The sequence below is a fragment of the Nipponia nippon genome, unplaced genomic scaffold (genome assembly GCF_047370975.1).
Source record: "Nipponia nippon isolate SJK-2023a ecotype South Korea unplaced genomic scaffold, ASM4737097v1 scaffold_2, whole genome shotgun sequence".
In the NCBI taxonomy this organism is placed as follows: domain Eukaryota; kingdom Metazoa; phylum Chordata; class Aves; order Pelecaniformes; family Threskiornithidae; genus Nipponia; species Nipponia nippon.
The window spans coordinates 30,667,522-30,695,077 of record NW_028262336.1 but is presented as its reverse complement, the minus strand read 5'-3'; the positions used below and the strand labels follow the sequence as shown (position 1 = coordinate 30,695,077).

General features: G+C 40.4%; 1 protein-coding gene across 3 annotated transcripts in view; it reads right to left on the bottom strand.

Moving 5' to 3' along the window:
• Positions 1–310: 310 nt before the first annotated feature.
• ITSN1 (intersectin 1) overlaps positions 311–27,556 on the bottom strand; it is a 139,112-nt gene continuing 111,866 nt past the window's right edge. For all 3 annotated transcript variants that reach the window (XM_087756157.1, XM_087756158.1, XM_087756159.1), the window contains 12 exons: positions 24,048–24,239; positions 13,253–13,374; positions 12,253–12,359; positions 10,659–10,842; positions 10,108–10,206; positions 9,091–9,258; positions 7,217–7,429; positions 6,567–6,688; positions 4,284–4,366; positions 4,101–4,184; positions 3,521–3,694; positions 311–2,578 (listed from right to left, as the gene is read on the bottom strand). In XM_087756157.1, the coding sequence (XP_087612283.1) occupies positions 2,430–2,578; positions 3,521–3,694; positions 4,101–4,184; positions 4,284–4,366; positions 6,567–6,688; positions 7,217–7,429; positions 9,091–9,258; positions 10,108–10,206; positions 10,659–10,842; positions 12,253–12,359; positions 13,253–13,374; positions 24,048–24,239 (1,697 nt within the window). In that variant the 3' untranslated portion in view covers positions 311–2,429. The remainder of the gene's footprint in view (positions 2,579–3,520; positions 3,695–4,100; positions 4,185–4,283; positions 4,367–6,566; positions 6,689–7,216; positions 7,430–9,090; positions 9,259–10,107; positions 10,207–10,658; positions 10,843–12,252; positions 12,360–13,252; positions 13,375–24,047; positions 24,240–27,556) is intronic.

Below are 27,556 nucleotides of genomic sequence, written 5' to 3'. Positions count from 1 at the left end.
GAAGTTCTGTCACAGTTCCCCAAAACGGTGCAGTTGTAGGTGCCCGTGACGAGGCTTGCAGCTACGGGTGCCCCGCTTCCAGCACCCGGTGAGTCTCAGAGGAAGGTGCAGCTCCTTGAGGCTCCCTTCGAAAACCTGGCCAGGATTCCTGCATTACACCCACGGTCTTTTTTGTCCTGTTTGTCCATTTAGTTGTTACTGTAATCCATGCTGGTGAAAGGATACCATAAAAAAAGTGATGCTACTTTTTAAACACTGAAATGAATGTTCACCGTATTTACAGCTACTGAGTAAAATTAGGACAGCGATAAAAGGTTAGACAATGACATTTAATGTTACTCCATTAATAGATTTTATCACTTTTTTTATCCTACCACAACAATGTGTATTTTCATATACATTATATTTAATAAAATGTATTGATATGGAATTAGGAAAGCATGGGTTTAGTACTATTTACATATTTTAATTGAAACAATTTTCTTAACAACATTGAAAAATAGAAACTTAAAGTTCTCTTAATCGTGTTTTCAGCCAGTTAGTGGTAAACAAATGCATGCCTAGGAAGTTACACTCCCTCTAAAACGTGGTCAGTTGAAAGTTTCTAACTAAACTGTGTATCTCTGTTTGGTTTCAAAAAATACATAAGTATGTCTGTAATTTCTGATACAAAATTCTACACTATCTTCAATAAATAAATAATAAAGCGATTCTGAAAAGTATGAAATGTAAACTTTGTTGTCCCTCCAACATACAGTTGTTGTTTTTTTTTTTTCCCATTGCTTGAAACATTACAGTGGTCTTGTAGGAAATTATAATACACAGACACTTCCCAGCACAGTTTACACTTATTACCATACTGTATCTACCTATCTGTTATGAATATATCCTAATTTCCTAATGGAAATCAATAAGACTTGTAGTGCTAGAGAACACCGCCTATACAGGAAAGGTGGAAACCAGTACTGAAAGGACATGCAAGGAACACCAAAACCTAACAACAGGCTCCACAAGAACGTTCACATGCTAATGAAACAGGCTGACACCTCCCATTCGGAAATAAAGTCCTTACAAAAATACCAGTGTATGCATGATAGGTCATGAACAAAATGAATCCAAGCAGAACAAAGAGGAATTTTACTCTTAGGGGTCTGTTGTCTCTCGGGCCCAGACTCAGCAAAGCACTTACGCGTGTGCTGAAGGGAAACAAGACGTAAGTGCACGCTTAGAGCCGGGTGCTTTGCCAAACAGGGAAAAGTTTGCTGGATGCGGGCCTACACGTGCGTATTCGCAGAGTTAAATGGATACATAAGCCCTGGCATTCCCCCAGATGACAAGGCTTTTACTTTGGGGTTACCCACTCTGCACCATCACAAGCACTCTGTTTCTGCTCACGCCCAGTGTCGCTGCCACCAAACCTGTCATCACCCCGTCCTGCCGCAAACTCCTTCACGAGCTACAATATGCTGCTGCCCCGAATTCAGCAACACGATGTCAAACGCAGTTAGGCACGGTACAATTTCATAACTGGTCACCACCGATTGCTTTGCAAACTGGACTCTGCGGGGTAGAAATTAGCTTCCTGAGCTACAGCCATGATTTCTTTTTTTTCCCCGCTGCAGGTGACATCATCCATCTGCGGTCACCCAGTCAAGCAGCAGTAGTGAAGCAGTATCGGAGTGGTACAGCACGACATTCAGCGGGGCTCTACGTTTAATCCTTCACTTACTGTTCAGACATCTACAGTCCTATAGAAAACAGCAACTTCCAAAGGTACCGAGCGGGTGGACTCTTCTGGAGTGCAATTCATCTCTGCGCAGAAGGCCTGTACATAATTTATTTTCGGGGGCAACGTGAGTCATGAAGTGGTATGTTAATAGAATCTTCTCTGTTTATAGATATAGACTATTTATTTATTTTCTAAGTCTTTTCAGTACCACTATGAAGATCTTCAGAGATCTTCTTACTGCATAACTGCTCCTTCCATTCACATTACATTTACACACCGCTTTGCTCAGCAATAGGCACAGAATTCCTTATGGGGGAAAACCCTGCAGAAAGCCTCCAAAACATACCAACATTGCCTTCTTCATGTAAATTAAAGAGTAGGGTAACTGGAGCAAGCACAGCAACCTATGTCGTTTGCCAGCCTTTCAGACTGGAGCGCAACAAACAACTAGATTATTTCATAAACCCAGGAAACTAACCTCAAGTTCCACACACAGAAATTGAGGGAGATCTCCTCACTACATTGGGATTCATTTTTCAGTGAGAATTATCAAGGCACAAAGATGCTCCTGTTTGCTTTGATAACCCTCTTACGTGTGAAAGGCAAGCAGTAGTTTCATACCGTACCAATAAGGATTTTGCTTCTGCAGACACCTATTGCAGTGAACTCAGACTGAAATAAAACATTGGTCCCTTTCCTTCTAAGGCTCATCGAACAATTGCAGGTCTAGTCGGACGACTATCTCTCCTGTTGGGACTTCATGCAGAAGGAGACACTTTGTAACTGGTCCCTTTGAACCCTGATCCTTCTTAATGTCTGCCACACGGATCTCTGTTCTGCCCAAAAAGTCTGAAATGCAAAAAGACAGCATGCTCAGAAATGACACAACTATTTTACGTTGCAATAAAATGCTAATTTGCAGAAGGAACTAAGCTTCCATCTACACACAACAAAAGGAGAAAACAAGTCTTCGGTCCAACTGTATTTTTGCAGTTGAAGAAGGCGAAAGGCTGCCAATCTGCATAGAAGAGGATTTTAGCTAGACCATATTAGACAGCAGCAGCATTAAAAGTAAATTGTCCCATAAGCAGAAAAATTCACTATGTAATTCACAGCTGCCTTGCTTCAGTAGCTTATTTATCTTTTGATATGTTAGAAAAAAGGCCAAAGGCCGCTGCACTGAGTGTGAAGCCCTCTGGAGATGATAGAGCCAAGCAGTGCATCACACTCGCGACGAGGTCAATGGGCCAACTGGCGCTGGCCACGTGAATGACAGTCCTGTCCAAATACTTCCTGAGAGATGACGACTCCAAAATACACTCTTTGATGCTCCAGATGTTTATCCCAGGTTATGAAATAAGAATGGGTTAGGAATCCTGGGTTCATTTCTACCACTGTTATTGAATATTACAGGAACTTGAAGACATTTCTCTTCCTCCTGCATTAATCTATCCATTTGCAAACAGCATCCAGAGTTTTTTAAAGACTTACCAGAATTGCAAACCACGCTTTAGTTGTTGTCAAGTTGCACAAGAAAGGAACCCCCCCAAAAAAACAGAGAGCGCTTGATTCTTTTTGCACCGATATTAGTGTGACTCCACTGGGGAGCAAGGGTGAGTAGGCTCCCAATATGCAAAGGGGTTCAGTATTGGGGTTGGAACTAGATGATCTTTAAAGGTCTCTTCCAACCCAAACCATTCTCTGATTCTATGATTCACCTCAGCAGGCATGCACCTCTTCCAAACCGGAGATTTGAAAATACCCTCGGAAGGGCGGCAGCCCTCTACGTACCGTCTGGGGAGAACTGGTCCCTCTCGAACACTGTAATGCAGAGCACATCCTGCTCGAGGTCTTTGATAAAGAACTGGCAGTTGGAGTTCCACTTCGGGTTGAGGGTGTCCTGTATCGTCTTGGTAATGTGACACTGAGAGCCCATCGTCACCTCGCAGTACGGGTTACTCTTTCCTGGGACGATGGAAACAAACAGAACAGAGTAATCGCGGTTTTAGGTGTGTGATCTTCCTCCTAAATATCCTTTTACTCCTACAGCCAACGGACAGGGAAAAGACTGTGGCCTCACTGCCATTATAATGAACAGGGACACAGTTCTGCAAGGCACTGAGCACCTTCCACTCTTCATTTCAGGATTTTGTGGCTTATGATCTCTTGTGATATGGCTTATGTGGTGGAAATTAAGTTTGTCTGAAACAAATGCTTAATGCAGGACAACTGCATGACTACTACTGAACTGCACAAAATCACTTCTGCCCATTTTAAGTTCATTAAACACAACCATGTTTTGGACAAAACCTCCTTCAAAGTTAGCGTGTCTACTTCATGGAGCATATCATGAAAAACCCAAAGCACTTACCATGGGACCTGCAAGGTTTTAGTTCAATGCCTTCAACAATATTCACCATCAACCTCCCAATGCCTGTTGCTCTTTGTGAGCGAACTGTGGTGAAACAGAAGAGGAGAGAGAAAAGTCATTAATGTATTTTCCTGCCCATGGACTTCTCCTCAAAAGATGAGACCTCCGCATCCCATGCTGTACCTAAGTAGGCCTTTTCCCTCTTCTTCTTTTCAGTCTCTATGTAAAGTTCTGAAGCAGCTTTGATCTTCTGAACCCAGGCAGTCCTTCAGAAGGAAAGGAAAAAAAGTTGCAAAATACCATTTCCATTTTTCCTCCCTGGAGCACAGCAGACAAAAGTAAAGCTGTCCCTCCTTCCCAACCAAGGCTCTGGCCCCATCACAGGCTCTGCTACACTGAAGCTGTCTGCCTGAGAGAGATCTTACTGGAATTTAGAGCACCTGCAGAAATTTTACCATCCCAAGCTAGCAGATCCCACCTCACAAAGAAAGCTCAAGAGAATCACAAGCAGGAGGGACTTGGTGAGAAATCAAAAGGTACAGATTACAGGTTTGCTTTCACCAAGCCTTTTGATTTATTGTAATAAACTAACTTCTTGTAGCCAGTGAGATACAAGACAGCTATGTTGCAGAGGTGGCCACTTTTCTTGACCCCTGAGGTTTCATACCAAAATCCTTCTGAGCCTCAGGGCACATGAAGCATAACTCAGAGAGTACACAGACGATGAATGATCACGGTTCCCTATGGGCCCTTCTGGGAAATCATTTCATACTTAAGAGACTGAGTGGAAAGACTGACAGAGAAAAAGCATGGAAGAAGGGGTACCAAGGCACCTCAAGGGTTTAGAAGAATCGCTGTGACATACAAGGGAGCCTGAGACCTGAGTCAAGGCAAAAGGAGAGAATCTAGAAGTTGTGGATCCATTTCTGATCCCAAAATGAAGAGCTGCTGCTCTACAAGGCATTGCAGGTACTTACACTGGCCTGGATTTGCATCTGAACACTCACCTGTATTCTGCACAGAGAGCTGTTCAAGAAAACAAAACACTTAAGGACAATTCTGTCTTCCAGCTCAGCCCTAAATGGTAAATGGCAGCTTCAGAAGTATAGCAAGCCTTTGATCATAAAGGTCTTTTAAGATTAAACGGGCAAATTAATCACTCATTGATGCTGTTTTATTTCTGTTGTTCTTAGTTAAAAGCAAGTGAATGATGAAAACCTGGAGTTATCTCACCTAAAATGCTGCGTTTATTTAGTAAGCAATTCTGGCATAAAAGGAAGTCAAAGGCTGTATCCCACATAAGTAAAGGCATTTGACTAGAGCGCCCAAATTCGGATAGCAGTTCCCGTGGGCCCTCTCTATAGTGAATGGAGAGAGGCAGGCATCTCCAGAGGGCGGTCGGTATGTGAAGATCTGGCTCCTTCCACTGACGGTTGAGCGTAGCGTGTCTAAGCATCCCGATGAAGTTCCTCGAGCTAGGTAGGATGAATGCGGTGCAGAGTTTGGATGTTTCTGACTACTGCTGTGAGTGCTCTGACGCAGAAGAGATGATTACTGCTATAGTCTGATTTGCGCAACAGACCCTAAGTTGAAAAGGCCGTGTCAATTTTCATCACCATGGGTCTAACCACGATGCTCATTCATTCTGTGGCATAGAGGGACAGACAGCATCCCAAAGGACAAATGGGATCCATAAAAGTACGCTCTTTTGCAAGAAAAACTATGTGTATAAATAATAATGAATAACACTGTCAGGCAGACAGGGAGCAAAGATGTTTTATACATTTTTATGCATCAGAATTTTTAGGGGCCATACATTTGCAAGCTGGCATAACACAATGTCTATACTATGGGGGAGGGGTTTGCTGCACTTTCAGTTTTCATTTTTTAAGAAAAGTTATCCTTCAAGACCTTACATCTGTGTAGAGAAACCTTTTCAGTATAAGTCAGTGTAATCCTGTCTCCGTAACCTTGCCAGAGATAAAAATCACCAGCTGAGGTTTTGAGGTTGCTGTTCCTTTGATGGTTTCAGTCTGTTCCGAACCAGATTAAAACTAACTGGCTTTAGTTTGGTAGGTTTTTACTTCAAGTTCTAATTCTGACCTGTTCCTCAATCTCATTCAACATACAGCTGTACAAATGCTTGCACTGGCACAAACAAACAGATGTTATCAGAAGAAGATAGGACTGCATCTTTTGGCTACCTTAGGCTAACATAAAATATTGTGAAATGTGGCCTATATATCAGCCCTCCTAGCCATTTCACTGTTGGTCTTATTGAAATTCAGGAAACATTATTGTTTCTCCCTCCTTTCCACATATTGAGTATCACTGTATTCTCAAGCAGAAGGAATTCTCCAGTCTTATAAGATAAACTGCTTGGAGACTGCTATGCACGTGTACATCATATACATTTGCACCAGACTTCTCAAATTCAGTACTAACGTGGCCTCTGCGGGTACTTACCTTTCATTAATGCTTTCAGCCCGGAGTGTATAGACTCTATCAATGTGGGAGATATGGAAGATGGGCTCATCTCCAGAAGGGTCTGTGGGTAATTTTACTAGTACCTCATTTAGAAAAATGGGCTGTAAAACATTAGGCAAAGCTAGAGTTCTACCGCACAATATCCGAACAGACGCATTCAACACAGAGCAACTTACAACAGATTTATCTTGTGCCTGCAGTATCTTTCCCCTTCTGCCTGCCTCCCATCTTTCTTCAGATATGTAATTTTTTACAATTTTCTTATTATCAAAGCTACAGGTGCCTCCAGAACACTTCTCCTGAAGTAAGCAAGCAGCCTCATGAAGCATAGCAATCTCTCCTTTCCCACGAAGAGCAGCAAGCACCACTCTCCCCGTCACTCCCCGATACATGTGACCTCTTGTTGAAGAGGTTGTTTTAGCAAAACTTCAAAAGCATCTTTCCTTATCTTGCTAAAGCAAACAACCAGCTTTCTCACCATCAGTCCCTGGAATCCCCAGCACATGCCAAAGCTTTCAAATCTCTTCTATATAAAGGCTATCGCCCACACATTCAGTATGGGAGCTGCTGCCTGCTATATGCACGTTAGCGTATAAACATCTTAGTCGCCATTTAAGAGTGGTACTTACAGTTTTGTACATTTTGTATTGCAGATTAGACTTGGGGCTGAAGACCTTGTCTGTGCCAGAAGAGCCAAGAGGTTTTATGATCTGAGTCAGGAGGAGGAAATCGTTGAACAGAAAGCCATACAGTTCCTTGTTACTCTTGGCTTTATAGAGTTTCCCACTGTGCAGAAACTTGCGTGGTCCCAAGCAGTTTGTAACAGAATTAAATACGAGTTGCTGCGAAAAGTAGAAGAAGAACAACAACGCACTGTATAAAGTAAAACAATCGAGGTTCCCCTGAAAGAGATCAAATATAGTTTTGAGTCCTGAGATTGGTTTTAATTTGTGTCACAGGGATGATGAGCAATGTCTCTGTCTTGCGCATGATAAGCAGTGCAAGTCAATAGAAATGCTACGTGAAAATTAACTTTAAGGCAGCCCATCAATTGCACGAGGCACAGCTTGGACAGTCAGAGAAAAGCCAAAAGCATTTGTGCCTCATTTTGAATTTCTCTGCGACGCGCATGCACCTCTGTGAGTGGAACTGAGCTGACGACGACTTGTCCTGGATTACCAGAAGTTATGCAAATGGCCTCTCCAAACGCCGAGCTTTCTTAACAAGGCTTGGATTTCCAAATTGTGTTTCAGTTTCAGCCATTAAAACATACCAAAGGAATTCCAGATAGCTTGCCCTGTGTACCCACGGTACCTGGAGTTAGAGGACAGCTGCTGACAAGTGGCTGGAACTGGCAGAATTTAAGACTCAACTGGAGGTTGTTACCAGATGAGTAGAGGCTTGCCCTTTCCTAAAGTGTAATTTTCAGGTTTATTTTCACTAGGTGATGGTACGGTTCTTGCCATCCTAGTTGGCCAGGCAGCTAGATCTGGAGTGCCTCCTTTTACAGATTAGAAACATCTCAGGCAGAAAACTGGGGGAAGGCCAGGTCACTCATTGCTGCTGATTCAAGGTTGCTACTGGCGTTACCACGTCAGCAAGCAGCCAGGTGGTCTTCCAGGTAATATTTTTGGCATTCTAGGGCCAACCTTTATCTACAGAAGATAAAAGCAGCCATCTTCCTTCAGGCAGTAGTTATAAGACAGCTGAATGTGACTTTGACCCTTCTGAAATTGTCATACTTGTCTTTCTGAAAGTTAGACTTCATAAAATGAAACACAACTTTTTCTGGTTTATAAACCAACCAGTGCTTTTATTTTTTTTTTAATCTTCTAGAACTGAAAACTATATGCATACTTTGAAAATCAAGTTGTGATCTGCCTGCCTCTATTATCTTCACCAATAATAGGGAGGCCATCAAAACATCCTCCATCCTTTTTCAGGACATACTGACAGAATATTTTCTTTATAGCTTCAGTAGAGAAGCTTAGCATGTTACCTTAAAAACTAATATGCGATGGTAGGCAGTGATTCTCTCTGTAAAGTCTTGAGAGAGACTTGATCAGTGTTCTTGAGTTTCCAAAATGCATACAAAGTTTTATCACAAAAAATATTTTCTGTGATTAAAGCACTCCAGGATGGTCAGGTATAGCTTCAGGATGAGATACAGCAGTACAATAACCAGTGTATTATAAAGAGCTATGAAACGGCAAAGTTGTGGTTGAAAATTGCAGCACTGAACCTGGCACTAGTCCAGAGGCAGGCAACAAAAGCAGCATTTACCATATAGAAGGCAATAACACAAGCAGCAAAAACGATTACGTGCAGGAGTGAAAGGGAGCCAAAGAAAAGATGAAAACAAAGGATTGAAGATTATATGACTTGATTAATTACACTGTTTGTCCCCTGATGCAGTGCCATAAGTGAGCCATGGTTTCTTCCCAACTGGTGGAGAAGTGCGCTCACATTTGCATTACTCTCGGTAGAAGTTTTTTTTTTTTACCTCCGACAGGCCTTCACACTGAACGTGAGCCTGGATCCACTCCAGCCTATCTGAATTTTCCTTCTCCCGCACTCCTTCATTTACTTGAGAACATAATTCTTCTGCTTTCTCAAGAGCATGCTTCAAGTGACTGTGGTCTGGGTGGTTTTCAGGAGTGTTTTCTATTATCTACAGATAAATAAAATACATTAGCCTTTTCTGTTATCTGCAGTTAAGATGTATTTATGTTGTCAGCCCTATACTTCTGTTTTATTTCTTTATTTTCATCAGAGCCAGCCAGTATGTTTCAAATTTCTTTTCCTCCTTGACAAACATGAAAAATAGGAGACAAACTCACAGTCTGTTTGCGAACAGCTGAAGTGAATGCCTGCCTGCAGAGCCTTTGCATCACTACGCTGCTCACTCTTCTGACATAAGTATGCAAATTCCAGCCATATACAGAAATATCTCCATGACTGTTTAAGGAATCTCTTAAATGCCAACATCCAATTTACAGTTCTTTCCTGCGAAAGTCTTGGGCCAAGTTCAGTAACATTATTCAGGATGGTAAGTGTTAGGCAACAAATGAAAGTTAGGAAAGGGTTGTAAGTCGTCCAGCAACGTAAGCTGCGCAGTAAGGTAACTTGCCACAATTTGGCATTCAGGCTTGCACACTGAATGTCATTTACAAGACTATGGGGAGGGAATGACGCTGTGGAAAACGGCAAAGATGAGCATAAGATTGCCTCGTTACTCCCGTTATCTGAATTTTAAAGTTTTCATTCAGCATTTACTGCCTTCTGGTTCTTTGTGTGCAAGTTTCACCTCTGTTTCTAATGCAAATCCAGAGTCACTTCGCTGAAGCCAAACGAGTTACCTCATTTGTTCTAGTGTGATCAAATATACAAGGATACCCCACGTTCCCTAGCACATCAGATATCTAACAGTGATAAAGCTTGACACAAATAGGGAAACTACCCTGTAATTAAGCTATAAGCAAAGCAGCATCAAAACCATAATCTTTGCAGAAGAACGTACATTTTTAATTATTAGTGGGTATCTTGTTACCCGTTGCATAGGCTTTAGTAGAAAACTTGATAGTGGCATTCCTTTACAGCGAGGATCCATTGCTAACCTCTGAAACATTAGAGAGGTAAAGTGGTGTTAGTCAGTTTGTGTAAAACCCTGCAAAATGAACTCCTCCAAGAAAGAAAAAGGTAAGGCAACAAATGAACACCATGCCTCAGCTAAATCTGTTCATCACAAACGATATCAGTGCAGTAGAATTTCTTGTATTTTTTACATGTTCGTCACCTGCCTCGCCTGTACAAGAGAAGGGCCTCTTCTTACTGTCCCAGCATTTTACAGCAAAACCGTTATTAAACAAAGTATTTTATGGCTCTATCGTTGTTTGAAAAAATGTATTCCTTCAATGAAAACACGTAGTCCTTCAATGAGTGCTTAAGTCTGAAGATTCTTCATTCCAGCCCAACACAGAGCACTATTTGAGACTACGTTTCTGCAAATTAGCGAAATGATGAGCTAAATTTACGCTGTACAAAATTCACGGTGATTGCTTCTTTTCTTACTTTAACAAACTCCTTGAACTCGGGGACTTCATCTGTCTTCTGCTGGATGAGCGCTGCCCCATTGAGCTGGCAGCTACAGAACCGAATGTAAGGCTGCATGTGTGGCAGCTGAGCTGTCAGTATGTCGCCAATCATTTTCACTGGCATCTTCTCTCCTGACATCTTCTTACGCACACGCAAAGCCCTAAACATGAAAAGGTCATGTGTGTTTTATAAGCAGACCACTAAAGAATGATTCCTCATTTAGGAAACAAATGGTTGGATTCTTATTCATTATTCAAATAAAGAGATCCCTGAATAATAAATAGATCAGCCACAAGATTTACTGCATATTGTAAGAATAAAATAATCAAGATTGCACCCTCTGCCAACAACATTTTTCCCTCTTCTGGCAACCCAACTGTTATTTGACATTAACTTAATGCAATGCCAGATCAGATACAATATAAAAAGGAATGTAATTTCCTTTTCTATTAGTTTAGAGAGTAACAGGTATGCTCGTGAATGAGGGAATTAAAAACCTTACCACTACTTCAAGCTCAAAGCTACTTCTAGTTTTTAGCCTGGTTTCCTAAGGAAAAGGGGTTTATTGTCCTTGAGCTGCCCGCATTTCTCCTATCACTGTCATAACTTTTCAACTTGTGGGCCATTTTCAAATACATTTTACAAAAAAGGAGATGTCTCAAAGTTATGGACTTGATGATCTTAAGGGTCTTTTCCAACCTAAATGATTATAAAATCCCTATAAGTTCAGTGAAAATTACCAGCTCAGTAGGGAAAAAAGGAACTTTATTAATCCTCTTGCTCGTGAAGATGCAGGTTTAACCCAATCCTTACACAGTTTCTCTGGCAATGACCAGATGTGCAGCTTGCGTGCACGTGCCTCCAAACCAGCCACAGCATTGACTGTCTCTTGCTGAAGCAGTAGGGATGGGTGAGAAGGATGCAAGTAGGAAGACTGGATCCATCAGAGGCCACAGAGAACGAAGGGAGAAATAAGGGTACTTGCACTGCGTGGAGTTTCGTGGTAGAGAGTTGGGGTTGCAGTAGTTGGAGGCTTTGGAAGGAAGAGTGGAGGGTCCACTAGACACAAATCCATAGGAAACCAGGCTTTGTTGGCGCCACTTCTCACAAAACTCATTCGGGTGCTACAAGCCTACAATAACTACAGGAATGCATCAGCTAACTCAGAATAAGGGAGGCAGAGGTTGTTGCGCCTTGTTTTGCGCTCACGGATAATAGGTCTGGAACTGGGTATGGGCTGGGACGGAGGAAGTACAAGTCTATGACAGGACTGTGGGTAGCCTTGGCAGGCGCTGCTCCTCAGGAGAGGTTGATCTTGCCTTCTGGAGCACACGTACACCAAGAGCAAAGTAAGTGCAAATACTTACTCAGCAAAGAACTGCTGGATTTTTCTCAACAACAACAAGTCATAGAAAACATTGTTAATATTTTGCTTTTTCCAACAAGGAAAAACACAGGGCCCTTTTGGTTACTACTTGCGTAAGTGGCAAATACTTTCATGCAGCTAAAAGGAGAAGCAGGGGGAGAGGCCCATGATTTTGTTATTGCTAAGTATGGGGAAAAAACTTACTTCAGTAGTTTTATATTGCACATAATCAGCTCCTTCCAATTAACAAAAATCATTGCAACTTCTTTTTCTGTTAGCAGCTCAGATTCCATTAGTGGTTTCTGGAAGATCTATAGATTCAGAAAATGAAGCAATTTAGAAAGCATATGGTAAGTATCATCAAAGTGACTAAGACTGATGATGCTCATTTCCTTAGTCTGGAGGTGAGAAAACTTCACATCAGAGTAACACTTGAGACTCAGTGGAGCAGACTTCAAACATGCACTGTGCCCTAGAGACCCATAGTGTTCCCTGATAATATGTTTCTGAGGGGCACATGGCTTTAAAAGAGAATACTCTAAATTTGTGTTGATGGTGTTAATTATGACCTGGATAATCTGTTTGAAACTTTGGAATTTTAGTCAGAGGTCTCCTGCAAAATATCCCAGGATTACTTTGATAATACAACTTAAAATACATTTTATTTTGGACTCTCTTATGGAAGTTAAGATTTATGTCATAGTGTCTCAGATTTGCATTATCTTGACCTCTTTTTCAAAAAAGGGCTTTCCCTCTCTGTCAAAAGAATTGTCTAAGTCAGTTGCCTGTACTAATTCCCTTTCTTCCACATAAGAGACGCACCTTGTAACATTTAAAGAAAATCACAGTAAGTGATAACTGAGTGCCAATGTGAATGTGGAAACTGGCACATGAAGCGCTTCAAGTATTAAGAACCTATACGTGAGAAATAAACATTCAAAATCAGGAGCAAAAAGGGTTTACTAGAATGATACTTTAAACAGTGTTTTGGTGACGGTGACACAAGGGCTTAACATTAGTTGCACCCACACCCATACACGCATGCATATATCTATAGATACAGATAGATGAAAATTTAATACAAATCATCCCTAGGAAGTCAAACACAGCAGTGATATAAAATGAGTTTGCACAATGAAATTATTGATGTACTTTAAAAAGATGGGTATTAAAACCTGCTCCCAAAGCCGCTGTGCTGTCTTACCTCTGTGACCAACTGCAGATCATTTACATAGTTCTCTTCCGTGACAATGAGCTCGTGGATGTATCCCTGCCTTTTTCTTTCGGTAGGTGTCAACATATCCAAAAGATGCAAGTCTGCACACCCTGGAAAACACAAAAGGGTCCTAGATTTTACTTATGGTCGTTTGCAAATTGATTCAGCTCTGTAGCAGTTCAAGTAAGGCTTAATGAACAGTAACTACTGCCTGTTCAGTTCACTGAATCATTATTCACGTCTAAGGGCACAATGCTAACAATCCTTCATCTCTTCGTGACTCAAAACATTGTATTTAACACTTTTTTTTTTTTTTTTTTTTTTAAATCAAGGCCGTTTCTAAGTGATAACCTTTCTCTGGTGGCAAAGCTTAAAAGTTGTCCTCACCACTACCTGCCCATTTCCAACCTCACTCCGAAGTTCACTGTCCCCTTTAGTGGTGTCATTCAACTGGAGCCACACTGTAAAACAAACCCCCAAGTGGATCGCTGTTAATAAAAAAGGGGGCAAAGACTTCCTCTGGTATTACTGCCAAAGAAAATACAGAGATATCCTAAAAGGGAACAGAATTAGGAAAGAGCGCTACAGTGACCTTAATGCTCTGATGGACACTTCGGAATTTCAGCTTATTTATAGTCCAAATTCAAGGTTAGCCTTTATCCTTCCAGTCAAAGTAGGCATCTTAATCAAGGTCCTGCAGAGCTTATTTACTTCTTCACACTTCAATTAAAATTCGCTTCTAAATTTTTGAAGGACTTGAGCCAGAACACGTGAAGGGCAGTGGAGATCACTCCACAGATTTCACTAATTTATAGGCCAAGCCAAAGGCGTTTATCATTGTTTGCCTTTATCTTTAAAAGCACGTGAAGTTTGTAACTAAGAACTCATCTTCCATCAGTTTTGTCCTTTAATTTTTGCAAACCATCTCCCTTGTGTTTATCCTGTGTAGGTGCTAGAATTTTTGTATAAATTCCAGAATCTCATATTTTATTTTCTATTCAGAACTAGAACAGAACGTTTCATCACAATTTTTTCTGTAAGCCAGTATTTTTCAGCTGAGCTTAATTAAATTCTTCTGAGACTGTCAAGCAGAACGTTTCCTTCCAGTTTCACTTTTAACACTACTTCTATTACTTTTCTGCATAAAATAAAAAGCATTTCAAAAAGCAAAGGTGTTTACAAGCAGGTTGAAAATATTTTGCTTTAAAAATGCACTATTTACAAATATTTCTACACAATCAAAATTCTTCAGTTTAATCCTTTCCCAGAGTACTCAGCGAAGTATGGGCAAATTCAGTATATTTCCCATATAAACAGATTTTGTTCTGATTAATGTTCAGTTGTGACTAAAAAATATTCAAAGAGACCTTCGTGGGGTTTAAAATGGTCAAGGCTTTTGGTTGTTGTTTTGTTTTTTGTTTTTTTTTTACATTGTTCACAAGCATCAACAATGACCCCAACCTACTGAGATCTGACAGGGATTTTTAGATCAGGTGTTCTCAAATCACATCACATCCCAGACAACTCTTTCAGTTCTTTGCATATACAGTTAATACTTAGATAGTATTTACTGCATTTTTAGCTTCCCGAATGTGATTCAGGAGCTGATTCTCCACTACGCCACCAGCAAGGTCCACATGTATCACCATTAAGTTTTTCATGGACTATCTTTCAACTGCTGCTTCAACTAATCTGTGCTCCTGAAAAGGTAACGGTAGATTTGACTTAAAAATTTAAAAAGAAGAGAAAAGAGAGGAGAGAGGAGAGAGGAGAGAGGAGAGAGGAGAGAGGAGAGAGGAGAGAGGAGAGAGGAGAGAGGAGAGAGGAGAGAGGAGAGAGGAGAGAGGAGAGAGGAGAGAGGAGAGAGGAGAGAGGAGAGAGGAGAGAGGAGAGAGGGGAGAGAGGAGAGAGGAGAGAGGGAGAGAGGGGAGAGAGGAGAGAGAGAGGGAGAGGGGAGAGGGGAGAGGGGAGAGGGGAGAGGGGAGAGGGGAGAGGGGAGAGGGGAGAGGGGAGAGGGGAGAGGGGAGAGGGGAGAGGGGAGAGGGGAGAGGGGAGAGGGGAGAGGGGAGAGGGGAGAGGGAGAGGGGAGAGGGGAGAGGGGAGAGGGGAGAGGGGAGAGGGGAGAGGGGAGAGGGGAGAGAGGAGAGAGGAGAGAGGAGAGAGGAGAGAGGAGAGAGGAGAGAGGAGAGAGGAGATACAGACAGTCAAGGTAGTTTCCTCTATGATTAAGAAGCTGAGAACAGATCAGATTGGAAGCATAAGGAATATTGATAATGCTCAGTTATCACTGTAACAGTACATTGCAGTCCTTTAGAAGATCCAATTGAAACTTTGCTTGAAATAAAAAGTAGGTTTTGAGAATTATCAATTTTATGCCAAAATAATCAAAGCACTAGGCACATTTCAAAAGCCGAAAGTTTCACTTCTGTTTAATAAATGGCTGCTTTCAGAGCATTTTCTTCGTTATCACATAAATCAGAGGTCTAATAAACAGAACTAGTTCTCCCCATGCACTGTCAACTCATTAAAAGTGAACAAAGTGTTTAATTATTTTTCTCTAGAGACTGGGGAAGTTTACTGTTCAAAGATGCTGATGACCTTGGTTTGAAGTGCGGTTTCCAACCACCAACCTTTTAGAGGAAGCATTTAACATTTTGAATCATAATATATTTTAGCGGCTAACTTGACAGCCAGCCAACTGGGATGTAAACGGGCTACTCTGAACTTCAACAAATGGTCTACTTTTGAACATTAAATATTTGGGAAAATACCTGCAGAACACACAGGAGACACTTTTCCGATAGGGGATTTTCTTCGTGAGGTGCACAAGTACTAAGATTTTTCTTGTCTTTGTATTAAAAACACCAAAGAAGAACTGTGTTCCTTTCCAAGGGGAAATGTCAGGCCATAGGGCTCTCGCTAGTTTTTCATGGATGCCAAAAGTACTGTGCAAAGTACTTTTATGAACATCCAAATTCCACTTGCAGCTGTAATAATATCATTCATGAATTCAATTCACTAAAAGAGACTCCTGCTAGGGGCTAGAAAGCGCCCTTGATATCAGACATTTCCACCGACAGATGGGAAAGCTCTGCCGTGGGTAAAGTACGGGACCTTACCTCAGTGTACAATTGGTTATGTTTCTAACTTAAGGCACACAGATAGTCCCTTATGCGTACAGCCATTCAGGTACTTAAAATCAGGCACTGGCTTTTGTCTTTTCAGTTACTGGTGACCCATTCTTTCGTATTTTCTCTCCTGTTCTGAGAAAGTAGAGTGCTGGATCCCATCCAGACGGTGCCAGATTTGAATCCTGAAGCTACAATCAGTCTAGCAAACTCAGAAAAGAATGGGGAAATTACAATAGCTAACTCTGTATGTAACGCGCTCTGTACGTTCGCGTGGCGAATTTCTGCCCTTTTTAATTGAACAACCAGTACGCCTCCAAGCAGAGGCATTCGCACACACTCACCGGACTGGTTACTCTGTCTGGACTTACAGAACCAACATACACACACTCAAACTAGAAATCCATGCTTTGACCTCCTATCACCATAGGGCCTGTAGGACTAAGGGATTCTAGAAATGTAAAAAATACTTTCAAATATCATTCTAAGACATAAACTTGCTGTTCCTTTTCCTTACAAAGCCAGCCCTGAAAATATGGGTCTTTCGAGCTAACCACTAAGCTTGAAAGCAATGCGCAAGAGATGCTGCTTTTTCAGAAGGAAGGTTCTGCTGCGGAACTCACTGACCTACGTAGGTGGGCACAACTTCTGATTTCTTTGAATTCGGGGAGATTTTCCAAACAACGTAACTGCCAGATTTCACTGTAAACCTCATGCTGGCCCTGTCCGTAGTGACAAGATCACAGTAGACAGGAATCTGTTCTATTATAGGGAACCAAAAGCAGTAAAAAATCATGTCACAGTTTTCCTCCAAAACCTTAAGTGGAGAGAAACAGCACTCTTGGCACCATGACAGCATTCCTTCACTCAAATTGCAGCATTTCACCATTCAGTCTTCTTATCAACTAGCTTCAGATGCAACCACCAATTTCCTGCAAATATCTCGGGGGGTGGACCCTCCACTGAGAGATGATCTCAAGCTTTTGCTGAGGACAGCACAGGGTCCGGTGATCAAACAGATCTCTCCATCTCAAGCTCCTGTGATGCAAAATCCCATTTCACAGCTATTTTCAACGATTTCAGCATGTTTAGAATTTCTCAGCTGGACTAGTATGTCCATTTATTGTTAGAGCAGAGCATTTCCCTCTAAGATGGATGGAAGCAGGATCTAGAAACAAGCCTCCGAAGTCCCACTTGCAAAATATTAAGCATTACTTTGTTTTTGCCAAGACCAGTCACCACCAACACGTGTGCCTCCTCCTCCTGTTCACACCAGTCAGCTATTATCAGGCGGAGGAACTGCCACTGCCAGTCCACACAGGCCGAGCAACTGACTCAAGGACCTGTCATAACAATTTCAATTTTCCTTTATTTTTTTTTTTTAAATTCTAGAACATGCCCGAGTGTTGAAGGCAAGGTTTGCAGTCCTCAACAATGTACATTTGTGATACACTACCATCATCTTCATTCTGCAATAGCACAATCTCGCTGCAGCCTTTAGGTTAATACCTTAGTTTCCATGACAAATAATGTTTTAGTATTCAGTCAAGGGAAGGAGGCAAAGAAAGGTGAGACATTTGGGAAGGAAACCTACTAAATCCTTTCAGAAAAAAAACAGAACGTGTCTACGAGTCCCTTTCCAGAATCTGCTTGGGGAGAATAAAATCCTACATGAGAGGGCATGGATGTATCTAAAAATATAAATTGGCTGAGTTAACTGATTCCTGGAATTGTTTATGTCTCATCAGGTGACTTTAAATCTCACCTCTGAATTACGACCCAGGACCTATCTTGAGCCCCTGATCACTTACTGTACAGTGACAACAAATCAGTCAAGAGCATCAGCTACAGATCCAAGCTGAAGGAACTCCACAGTCCAATTTTACATCATCTTCAGCAAAAATAAAGATGCTGTATAGATATTTCACTTGGAGTCGGAAATGTGGTAACTAAATGTAGTATTCTAAAAGTTAAAATACAAATATTTATTACTTTTTTCACTTTCTTGGGCAGACCTCCAGCCATCATCTTTCCTGGCTTCAGGTCTTCCCCCCCCCGAAAAGAATTAAAGTGAAACCAGATTTATTTTAACACTCATTTGGATCCAGAATTACTCCAACATACGAAACGATTCAGCAGAGAAAACTGCGCTTGACAGCGTGCATGCGATGGAGAAAACATGAATTGAGCCACCTAAGGCCAGGGCACAGAAAACCTTTATCTGTGACACTGATTTGAGCCCAGTTCAGACCAGCACTCTGCTAGCGCTGGCACCGGTTCACAGCGGTACGCTGGTGGGTATCAGCTGAGCCGGTAGCACCAGGTCACTCTGGGGTGACATCAACATGACAACATCACCCACTCGGGGGGTGCAAACTGGTACCTGGACAGACCGAACGCTGAAGCGGGGAACTGAACGGCATTCAGGCACAGAGCTTCCTTCTCGCTGCTAGGGCCGGCTGCTGCCGAGGGGCCAGACTCGGACCGGGAGGTGGGGCACGAAGGAACATTGTGCTAGAAAATGGAGCCAAAGCCTGCGATCAAGGAGCACCACAAGGCCACAGGGAATCCAACACCACCTAAAAGCTCTACGCCCGTTTGCTGTGGGACAGCTACCTCGAGTATAAACATCTTTCCGCCTATAGACACTAATGGCTACCTTTTCCATGAAATGCTTAAATAAAATTATTCCACAAGATTGAACTTGTTCTAAAAATCTGACTTCTTACTCTGTGTTGCTCCCCAGGATTCATACAAGTTACAGAAGAGGGGTTACAGATTTGATTCAAATTAGGTTCCGGCTCTGTGCAGACGTTGCAATCTGACTTTTTGTGCTGAGGAGAAGCACTACAGGGGTACTTCTTTAAAAAAAAAAAAAAAAAAAAACACAACGAAAACCCAAGAAGTTTCCAAATTAAGATGTAGGGAAAGGGGAGGGGAACAAAACAGCCATGAAACTTGCTGTAGCAAGCTACAGAAATTTGTTGCCTATATCAGAATTATGTTTACACATACTATTAGCGTTACCAGGTTATGCCAGACAGTTAAGGTAACTCTCACAATTTCTCCTCGCATGGACAATAACTCAAAATGGATCCTTATTCACGGTAAAGTACTCCTTTGCAAGCTATCAAACAACAAGTACAAAAGCCCATGAAGTCTACATGCGGGAAACGAAGCCTTCATGAAAATAATTTACGTTTTTAACTGCATCCAGGACAACCTTCTGAAAACATTCTTTCAGGGTTTGGAATCAAAAGGTCATCTTAGTGCTCTCTATTTAGCTAAGTAGCAGTTTGTTAGCCAGTTGTCTGTGTGCATGCATTTAGCTTGCAATTCAACTGATTAAATAATATTTGAGCTATATTGTCCCTGGACTTACTGAAGTTGTCTAAAAAAAGTTAAAAATAAGCCATTTATTGTAATCAGAAGAGGACTGCACATGAGGAGCTATTTAACAGTAAGTTAAATAGCTGGAGTCAATAATCACAAAGAACTAAAAAGAATTGCTTTAAAACTTTAAAACTAGAGAATAAAACCAGAACATGCAGTGATTTTGCTGCCTTGTGGGAAGGTCACGGTAACAGGCCATTTCAAAATGTGTTCGGTGAGCTCTCGGGGCCTGAAAGAGACACCACTGAAGCTCCAAAAGAACCGAGATCTAAATAAAACTGATTCCAAATAAAAAGCAAAGCACTCTTGATAAACCAGCATCTTAGACTCTGAGTTGTCTTGGACAGATTTAAAACATTGCAATTGATATTAAGAAATCCCCTGAAAAAACATTCCTGGAAATTCTTCCTCAGCAGCTGAATACAGAGGAAATTCTTCTCAAGGTAAATGGAAAAACTGTGTACAAAAAAACCCCACCACCACTCGGAGTGGCCTTTAAATCCAGTCTCCTCTACATCCCTCAAGTGACAGCTCCTTCTCCTGAGCTCCTGTGCAAAAGGAAAAGGCACTTCGCAAACGAAAATTAATATAAAGAATGCATTCAATTGACTAGCAGCAAGACTGCTCTTTTTCTTAATGTTGACTTAAAATACAAATAAAATCGAAAATCATCTGAATGGTTTCTTAGTTTTGTCTATGAAAATCTTGTTTCAGCCTTGACTGGGACTAGTGCTTGTTGGCTTTGCAGCCACAAATTCAAGGAGCGAAGAAACAAGAGCGTGGGCACATTTCCATCACAGGAGGCAAGCATTTTTTGGAAACAGGTTTGCTTGCTGCAGTCCGGATCTGCGGCTTTGGGAAGGGACTGTGTGCCTTAGGAGGTTCAAGATCTTTTCAGATGAACCAGGAAGGAGGAGAGAGGGTCAAAACTGCATTGAGACACAACCCTGAAAAGCTATTCTTTGATGGAAATAATCCATTTTCTTTATTAAACAATTGCTTTCATAATCCCTTTTTCATCTCTCTCTCAACAAAAATCCAGACAGGTAAGAAAGAACAAGCGCAATATCTTGTTCCCTGCTACTCAAGGGAAATAACTGATGATGAGGAAGATTAAACACTACCAATGCCAAGCTATAGTAGTACACTTAAGAACTTTAATTATTGAGTAAATAAACATTATAGGTATTTCAACAATGTATGTCGATATAAGCCACAACGGTTTGAATATCTTTGTTTAGGACATTTTAAAATGTGTTTTGAGGGTTTTGCGAGTTAACTACTCTCAACAATAGACTGATTGATAAAGCTGTTGCTCTCTGGAGTAATACACAGTACTCTCCTGTCTGAGGAGTCCTGGCACAACATTCACCAGCGTGTGTGTGTGTCTGTGTGTGTCTACAGAGGGACAACTTCAGGCTGTTCTTTTCACTTCAGCGGAAAACTGACCCCAAGACCTTTTAGAACACTGGGATTTTGAAAATCTTTTATGAGCCATCGCTCTCAACATTTTTAAGCAGCATTTTAGGAAACATGTAGCCTGCAGATTATTATAATAGCTTTATTTTTCTTCTCACTTGAATTAATGAAAAAAAAGCAGCATCTGAATCCCCTGTACCCAAAGTATTGCCAGTATTTCAATATGAAGAGAAAGTATGTTTCTGGCCTGAAGTCATAAAAACCAAAACGTCCCTTAGGACAAACACTTTTAGCCGAGTTATAAATCTTTCAACACAACAGCTCGTTACCGGAAAACAGAGATACCCCTTCATTAAAATAACATTTTAATGCACGAAATATTGAAATAGCGGAGTAAAATCTGCCTACATCACTCTCAGCAAGCAAACCAATGGGCACTGAAAATTACAAGTATTATGTTCTGTTCAATTTCTGTCACACCAGGCAGCATATTTTTCAGCAAGTGACTATGGTGGAGAAGAAAACTTTTTTTTTTTTTAGTGGCACAGAGGTAAATGAAAAATTTGTGCATGTTAAATACTATCCCAAAAAAGAAAGAAAATCTGTGCAATTGTGCATGTTTTAAGACTAGAGCTTCTGGCATAAAACACAGAGCCTAAAGTCAATGTAAACCCATAGTAAAACAACAAAGTATTCTTAATTCATCTACCAGTATAGTGTCAAAAAATATCAACTGATTTGTAACACGTAGAAAGCACTGAATAAAGAAAGGTGCAAAAGGTTGCAGATAATCACGATCAATCTGAGTCACTGTATTGAAATAATATCCAAAGAAACAAGACAAGTGTCATTCTGAAACTCAGCGGGTGGGCTTCAGGCTATTCTGGTGGCAAATTCATTCCATGCACTAATGCCACTTGGTGAATTCTGTGTGTACACAGCAACAAGACAACAAACACATTTTAGTCTATCTTTTATATGAAGAATTTAATTATCTATACATGTAACTAATTTTAAAGGCTGTATTACAGTTGTTAAAGCTGCAGATTTTTATATATTTATATAATTTACATTCATATTGATGAAATACTGAAGTGCAATTGAATAAGGAGCTTCACTTGTTCTTTGCACCGCATGACGGGTCAGAAGGAGGGAGACGGGGTAGGATTAGAAACGCTACAACACTGCCAGCATGAAATTTAGAAATAAATGACATACATAAACCAGAACATAACTAAATGGTAAAGTAATTAGTAGAACGGCTATATTGTGCTTGAGGCATTGGGAACAGAGGGTTTCTGCACTGACAGCACCAGGCATTTCATCAAGAGCTTGTAACTAATGCTGGAAAGACAAACATGGCTTAGCTACAGCACATCTACTACATAAACTTGACTGTAAGCTCCATTTAATATTAATTTGTATAAATTCCACAGTCTAGTTTAAAAAAATGTAAACATTGGAAATTAATTGCAGGGAGATATTTCTATACATTCTTTCTTGTCAGGAAAATTACTTGTTCAAAATGTGTTGTTCCATAGTCATAAGAAAGTAAAAATGAGAAATCAAACTTCATGTAACCAAGATGAAAATAAAGAAGTTAATTCTCAAATTCCACGTGAATGTAGCATTCTATTGATTTCTGGTACGGAAATGCAAAAAACGAAACGTCCGAGACAAACACAAACCAGAGTGTTTTCTAACTGTATGCAGCTATAAGTAATGTGCAAAATAAAATTAACATAACTGGGATAACAATATTATGCAAGGTTAATATCTCTTGCATTGGAAGGAAGTTAACTTCTTCTCTCCACAATGTATTACACACTCAACAAGGAACACCTGATACATACAGTACAATAACTACAACAAAATACCTCATCTGTAATTAGGCACATTTAAAGTTCCTTAAACTGATTTAACTCCTTCTGTTCTTTTGTAATTTAAAAAAAAAAAAAAAAAAAAAGGAAAAAAAAGACATATTGACAACACTGGACAAGTGAACAATAAAAAAGAAAGATACATAAAGTCTCAAATTTATGGACATTTGGAACAATTTTAATAGCACATGCAGCATTCCTTGATAGTGGGTCTTTTTGCACAAACAAAATTGCAATGAATAAATTTAATTTATATTTTTCCTTTAAAAGGCTAAAATACATATTTAAAAATAATTTTAAAACTAATGAAAGCACCTGTGCAAAGGTGGAAAAATTAGTTTGGTAACTATGAAAGCCACAAAAGGACCCACTATCCTCTGATTTTTTTGTGTTTTTTTGTTTCATTTTAATTTTGCGTCTATATCTGTAGGTAATTAACTCAAACATTGCGATTACATGCAACTAATGTAAAATGAGGTAAACTGCTCTGCAGTGTGTTCTTCTACTCAGAAGGCAGTAGATGATCATGCTGGAAGCCACATGATCAAGGCTGCATCTCCCATCATCCCTCTGGGCAGTGATATGGGATAGTGGGTCTCTTTGAGGACTTTCAAGCCTGAGTGGGGGATGGACAACATATGATTCCTAGAAAAAGGAGGAAAACAACACATAAGCAAAACAAAACAATGAGCAAATTCAAGCTAGGAAAATGAGTCAGGCATGTAAACAGCATGGTGCAAAAATGATAAAGGGTAACATGCTACAAAGGGGATGGGAACTAAAAATAAAACAAACATAAAATAAGGTTTGCATTACAGAAGGTCTTCAAAGAGACTTTGACAAGTGCAGCAGTGGTGAAGCTTTGAGTTCTGCAAACCACAGCAGAATCACAGCAATGCTGCATGTTTCATCTTAAAGTACTACACAAATAATCACAGCATGGCAGCGGAGAGGGTAACTTACATTGCTGGCTTGGGTCCATGTCTGTTGTCAGCTTCACATAGTTGGATGGAAAGAGACCCACTTGTCCATTCACCTCCCCTTTCCACCAGTCTGGGTCTTCCTTGTTAAGGACGTTTATAATCTGGCCTTTATTGAACGCTAGCTCATCGTCATTCTGTGCAGTGTAGTCATACATGCCAATTACTTGGCACACTGTAAGATAAAGGAAGAGGTCTATCGCACTGGTAACGTTTCAGCAAAACATAAGCTGTGCATAAACCAACTACGAACACTACAGATGTCACAGTATAGTTCCAAGACACTATGCTGATCTGAACCGGTCCTGCCCCTCCCTCCTCTGCCCCTGTACTGGTGCTTAGCTGAGCCCTCAACAAATTGGCTCAAGGTGATCTAAAAAAACTGAAGAGCCTCCTAGCAGCATTGCGCTCTCAGTCAGCTTACTGAGGGGTCAGGATCACGCTAAGGAGGGCAAAGCACAGCACTGCAAACTGAGAACAGTGTAACCTGCTTGGAACTGTACCCAAGATTTTTTTGTTTGGAAGTGCTCAAACAGTAGGAGAAGATTGGAAAAATTTAAAATTTTAGTAAAAAGTCAAACACTTCAAGGATGTCAGCCTTCTATTAGCACTTCTCTTTCACTTTATATATATATTTTGTGCCCACAAAAGCACCAAATTTGTTGTACATTTATAAAAATAGCATCTTGCATCCTCACCAACCTGTTCTGAAAAGTATTCTTTCCAACAGAACTGGTCAATGGACAGAAAAGTCTGGGGAACTTTAAGTCCCACCACCTGAAGCCTGAAAAAGGCACTCTTTTCTAATTAGCACCGGGCAGGCTCAACACAGCTGTATAATTCAATAGAAAGCCAATGGTGATAGCCTTCTACTACCACCGAGGCATTAGGAACAGAAGGATCTTGGAAAGGATGAGAAAAATAAAAAGCATCCTAGGTCATTTAGGCTGCCCTTCTGGCACCACAGGACTGCTTCCAGCAGACGATTTTCTGTTTCCTTACTGTGAAACTCGTCAAATCTGACTGGTTCTCAGGATACAGCAGCTTCTGATCAGTTATAAAAGAGCAGTTGTCTTAATTCTCTAAAGCAGCAGGACTGTTTATTTAGATATATAATTTCCTCTATTTCTCTGATGTTTTCTACATGCCAAGTCACAGGGCTTCTGGTATTTTGCCTTAAGACACAAGACTTACCTAATTAGCCTTGCTGTCAGGTTCTCTCTATTATATTCAGCCTAAAATTTTCTTGTATTTTCATTCTTGTACTCAGGCAGCAATGTATTTAAATTTGTCAAATAGCTCCTCTCTCTTTTTGGAATTTGCATTTCAGAAATTATTCAACTCCTTTTAGTTAATATTTTGTGCCTGTTCACAAACATCATAATCAAATAAACTCCACATCTAACAAGACCTCTGCATACATCTCAATATTTAGCTTTGTTACTTACAAAAGGGAAAAAAAAAAGAAAATATAATAAATAAGTAGAAATAAAAATAAATGGGCACTCACTGTCATTTGTCACACTTAACACATTAACTAACCAAAGTGTACATTTTCCTGGCATACTGGAGATAAACCAGCATTTCTAAATAAATGTATATTATGGTGTACTCCTGTTATAGGTAGTTTTGTGCTAACACAAGTTCAAATGTGTGAACACTACTGATGTTCACATTTCACTTTAAAGACCTGTGAATCTGTTTTACAGCATTCTTGTTACAGGTTTACAGGTTATTACTAACATTAAGAACGATAAAAAGTTTAAGCTAGACCATACCTGAGTACAATATGGACGTTAACAGATTTGTAACCCATTCTAGAATTAATTTCTTTCAAGAATTTTTCATTCAGATCATTCTCTTCAAAGAACTTTATGAAATTTGGTGCTGCCCATAGTACCATCAGAATATCTAAATAGTCCAATAGGATCCCACGAATCACCTTAAACTTAAGGAGGTAATTTAAGAGAATTCTTGATGAGACAGGACTCCTCAGTTGAACCTGAAGCAGTGACCTGATCTTGATCTCATTTACACTTGGTCACAAAGCTGAGAATATACCTTAGTCCTATATAAGAAGCTCTTAGAGTAGTCCCAGCAGGAAAGTTCTTCCTTTATTTTAAACTCCAAAAGCCATTGCTAGCTACAGAAGCAAGCAATAGCCTGCCTTCTCTGAGCTCTGGTGCTTTTCAGCCATTTGTTTCCTTTTTAGAAAGATTGTCTATTGGTTAATACTAGCCCTACTGCAATGGCAGAGGGAATCCAGGTTCTTATGCAACACTCACGATGAGTACAATCTATAATGCCATCTTTCTTTAAACAAGCAGAATGGTTGAAAGACATTTCCCACTATTCCTTATGCCTGACTAGCTCCAAGTAGCAGTAACAGTTCTTTCCATTTCTGAAGACCAGGAAGGACACGTTCATGACACAAGCTTAGAAAGGAACACATACAAAGCAGTCAGAAATTAAGAAAACCTCAAAGTATAAAGCAAAATTGCCCATGCAACAGAATTAAAAAAAAAGTTTTTAAAGTCATGCAGTTTGCATTACAGTACGGCAGACGGAAAGCATATACATCTAAACAAAATGACAAAAGAAACAGAGGCTTTGATGAAAGTAGTTCCTGATTGATCCCCTACCTTCAAAACCCAGACAGTAATGGCACACTCTCAGACCCTTCATAGTGCACCACCTTGGGCATTATTCTGCCCTTGTAGATGGTTTTCTTCAGGCTTTCCGTGTCTTTTCCTATAGTAAGCCCCCCCACTAACATACTTCTGCTATGAAGATGTTTCTCAAGCATTAACCTCAACCTCTTACATCAACCACACAGTTAGTGAGGCCATCTATCGTAATGGAAAGAGAAGATTCTTCTTCTCACCCTCCACAATGAAAAGTCTATAACAAAGTTGAATTTGATACAAATGAATGCCATTAAGATTTTGATGTTCTGTAGGCAATGAAAAAAGTGCTAAAAAGTTTATTCTGTAGAAGTTTTATCAGCATGTGTGAAAAGTCCCAGGCTGTCAAACCTGAAATAATTAAAAAAAAAAAAAATCCCATCATATTGCCTTGTAACAGTATGTGTCTCAATGCTGAGTTACCATTTTAACTGCAGTACCCAAACTAATGAGTCTTTATAGAAGTCTGATTTTCTGCATCTTTATGCCTACCATCAAGGGAGCCAATTAGCACCGTTTATAACATTTGCCCTCTCTGATATGGTACTTCTATTTATACCAATGACACATCAAACTAATACCTCAGTATTTTATTCTAGTTCCATAAACTGCATGATAAATCCTTCATACATATTTAACAGAGAAAATTATGCTCACTACCATTTTTCATTTAGAAACTTTTATTTCATTTTAATGAAAACAGTCAAAAAATGGCCTGGGGAAGCAGCGAGCTGTTGCCCCCTGCCACCCCCAACTAAATCCAAACAGATGATAGACAACCATGTCAAGTTCTTTGGGTGGCTTATGG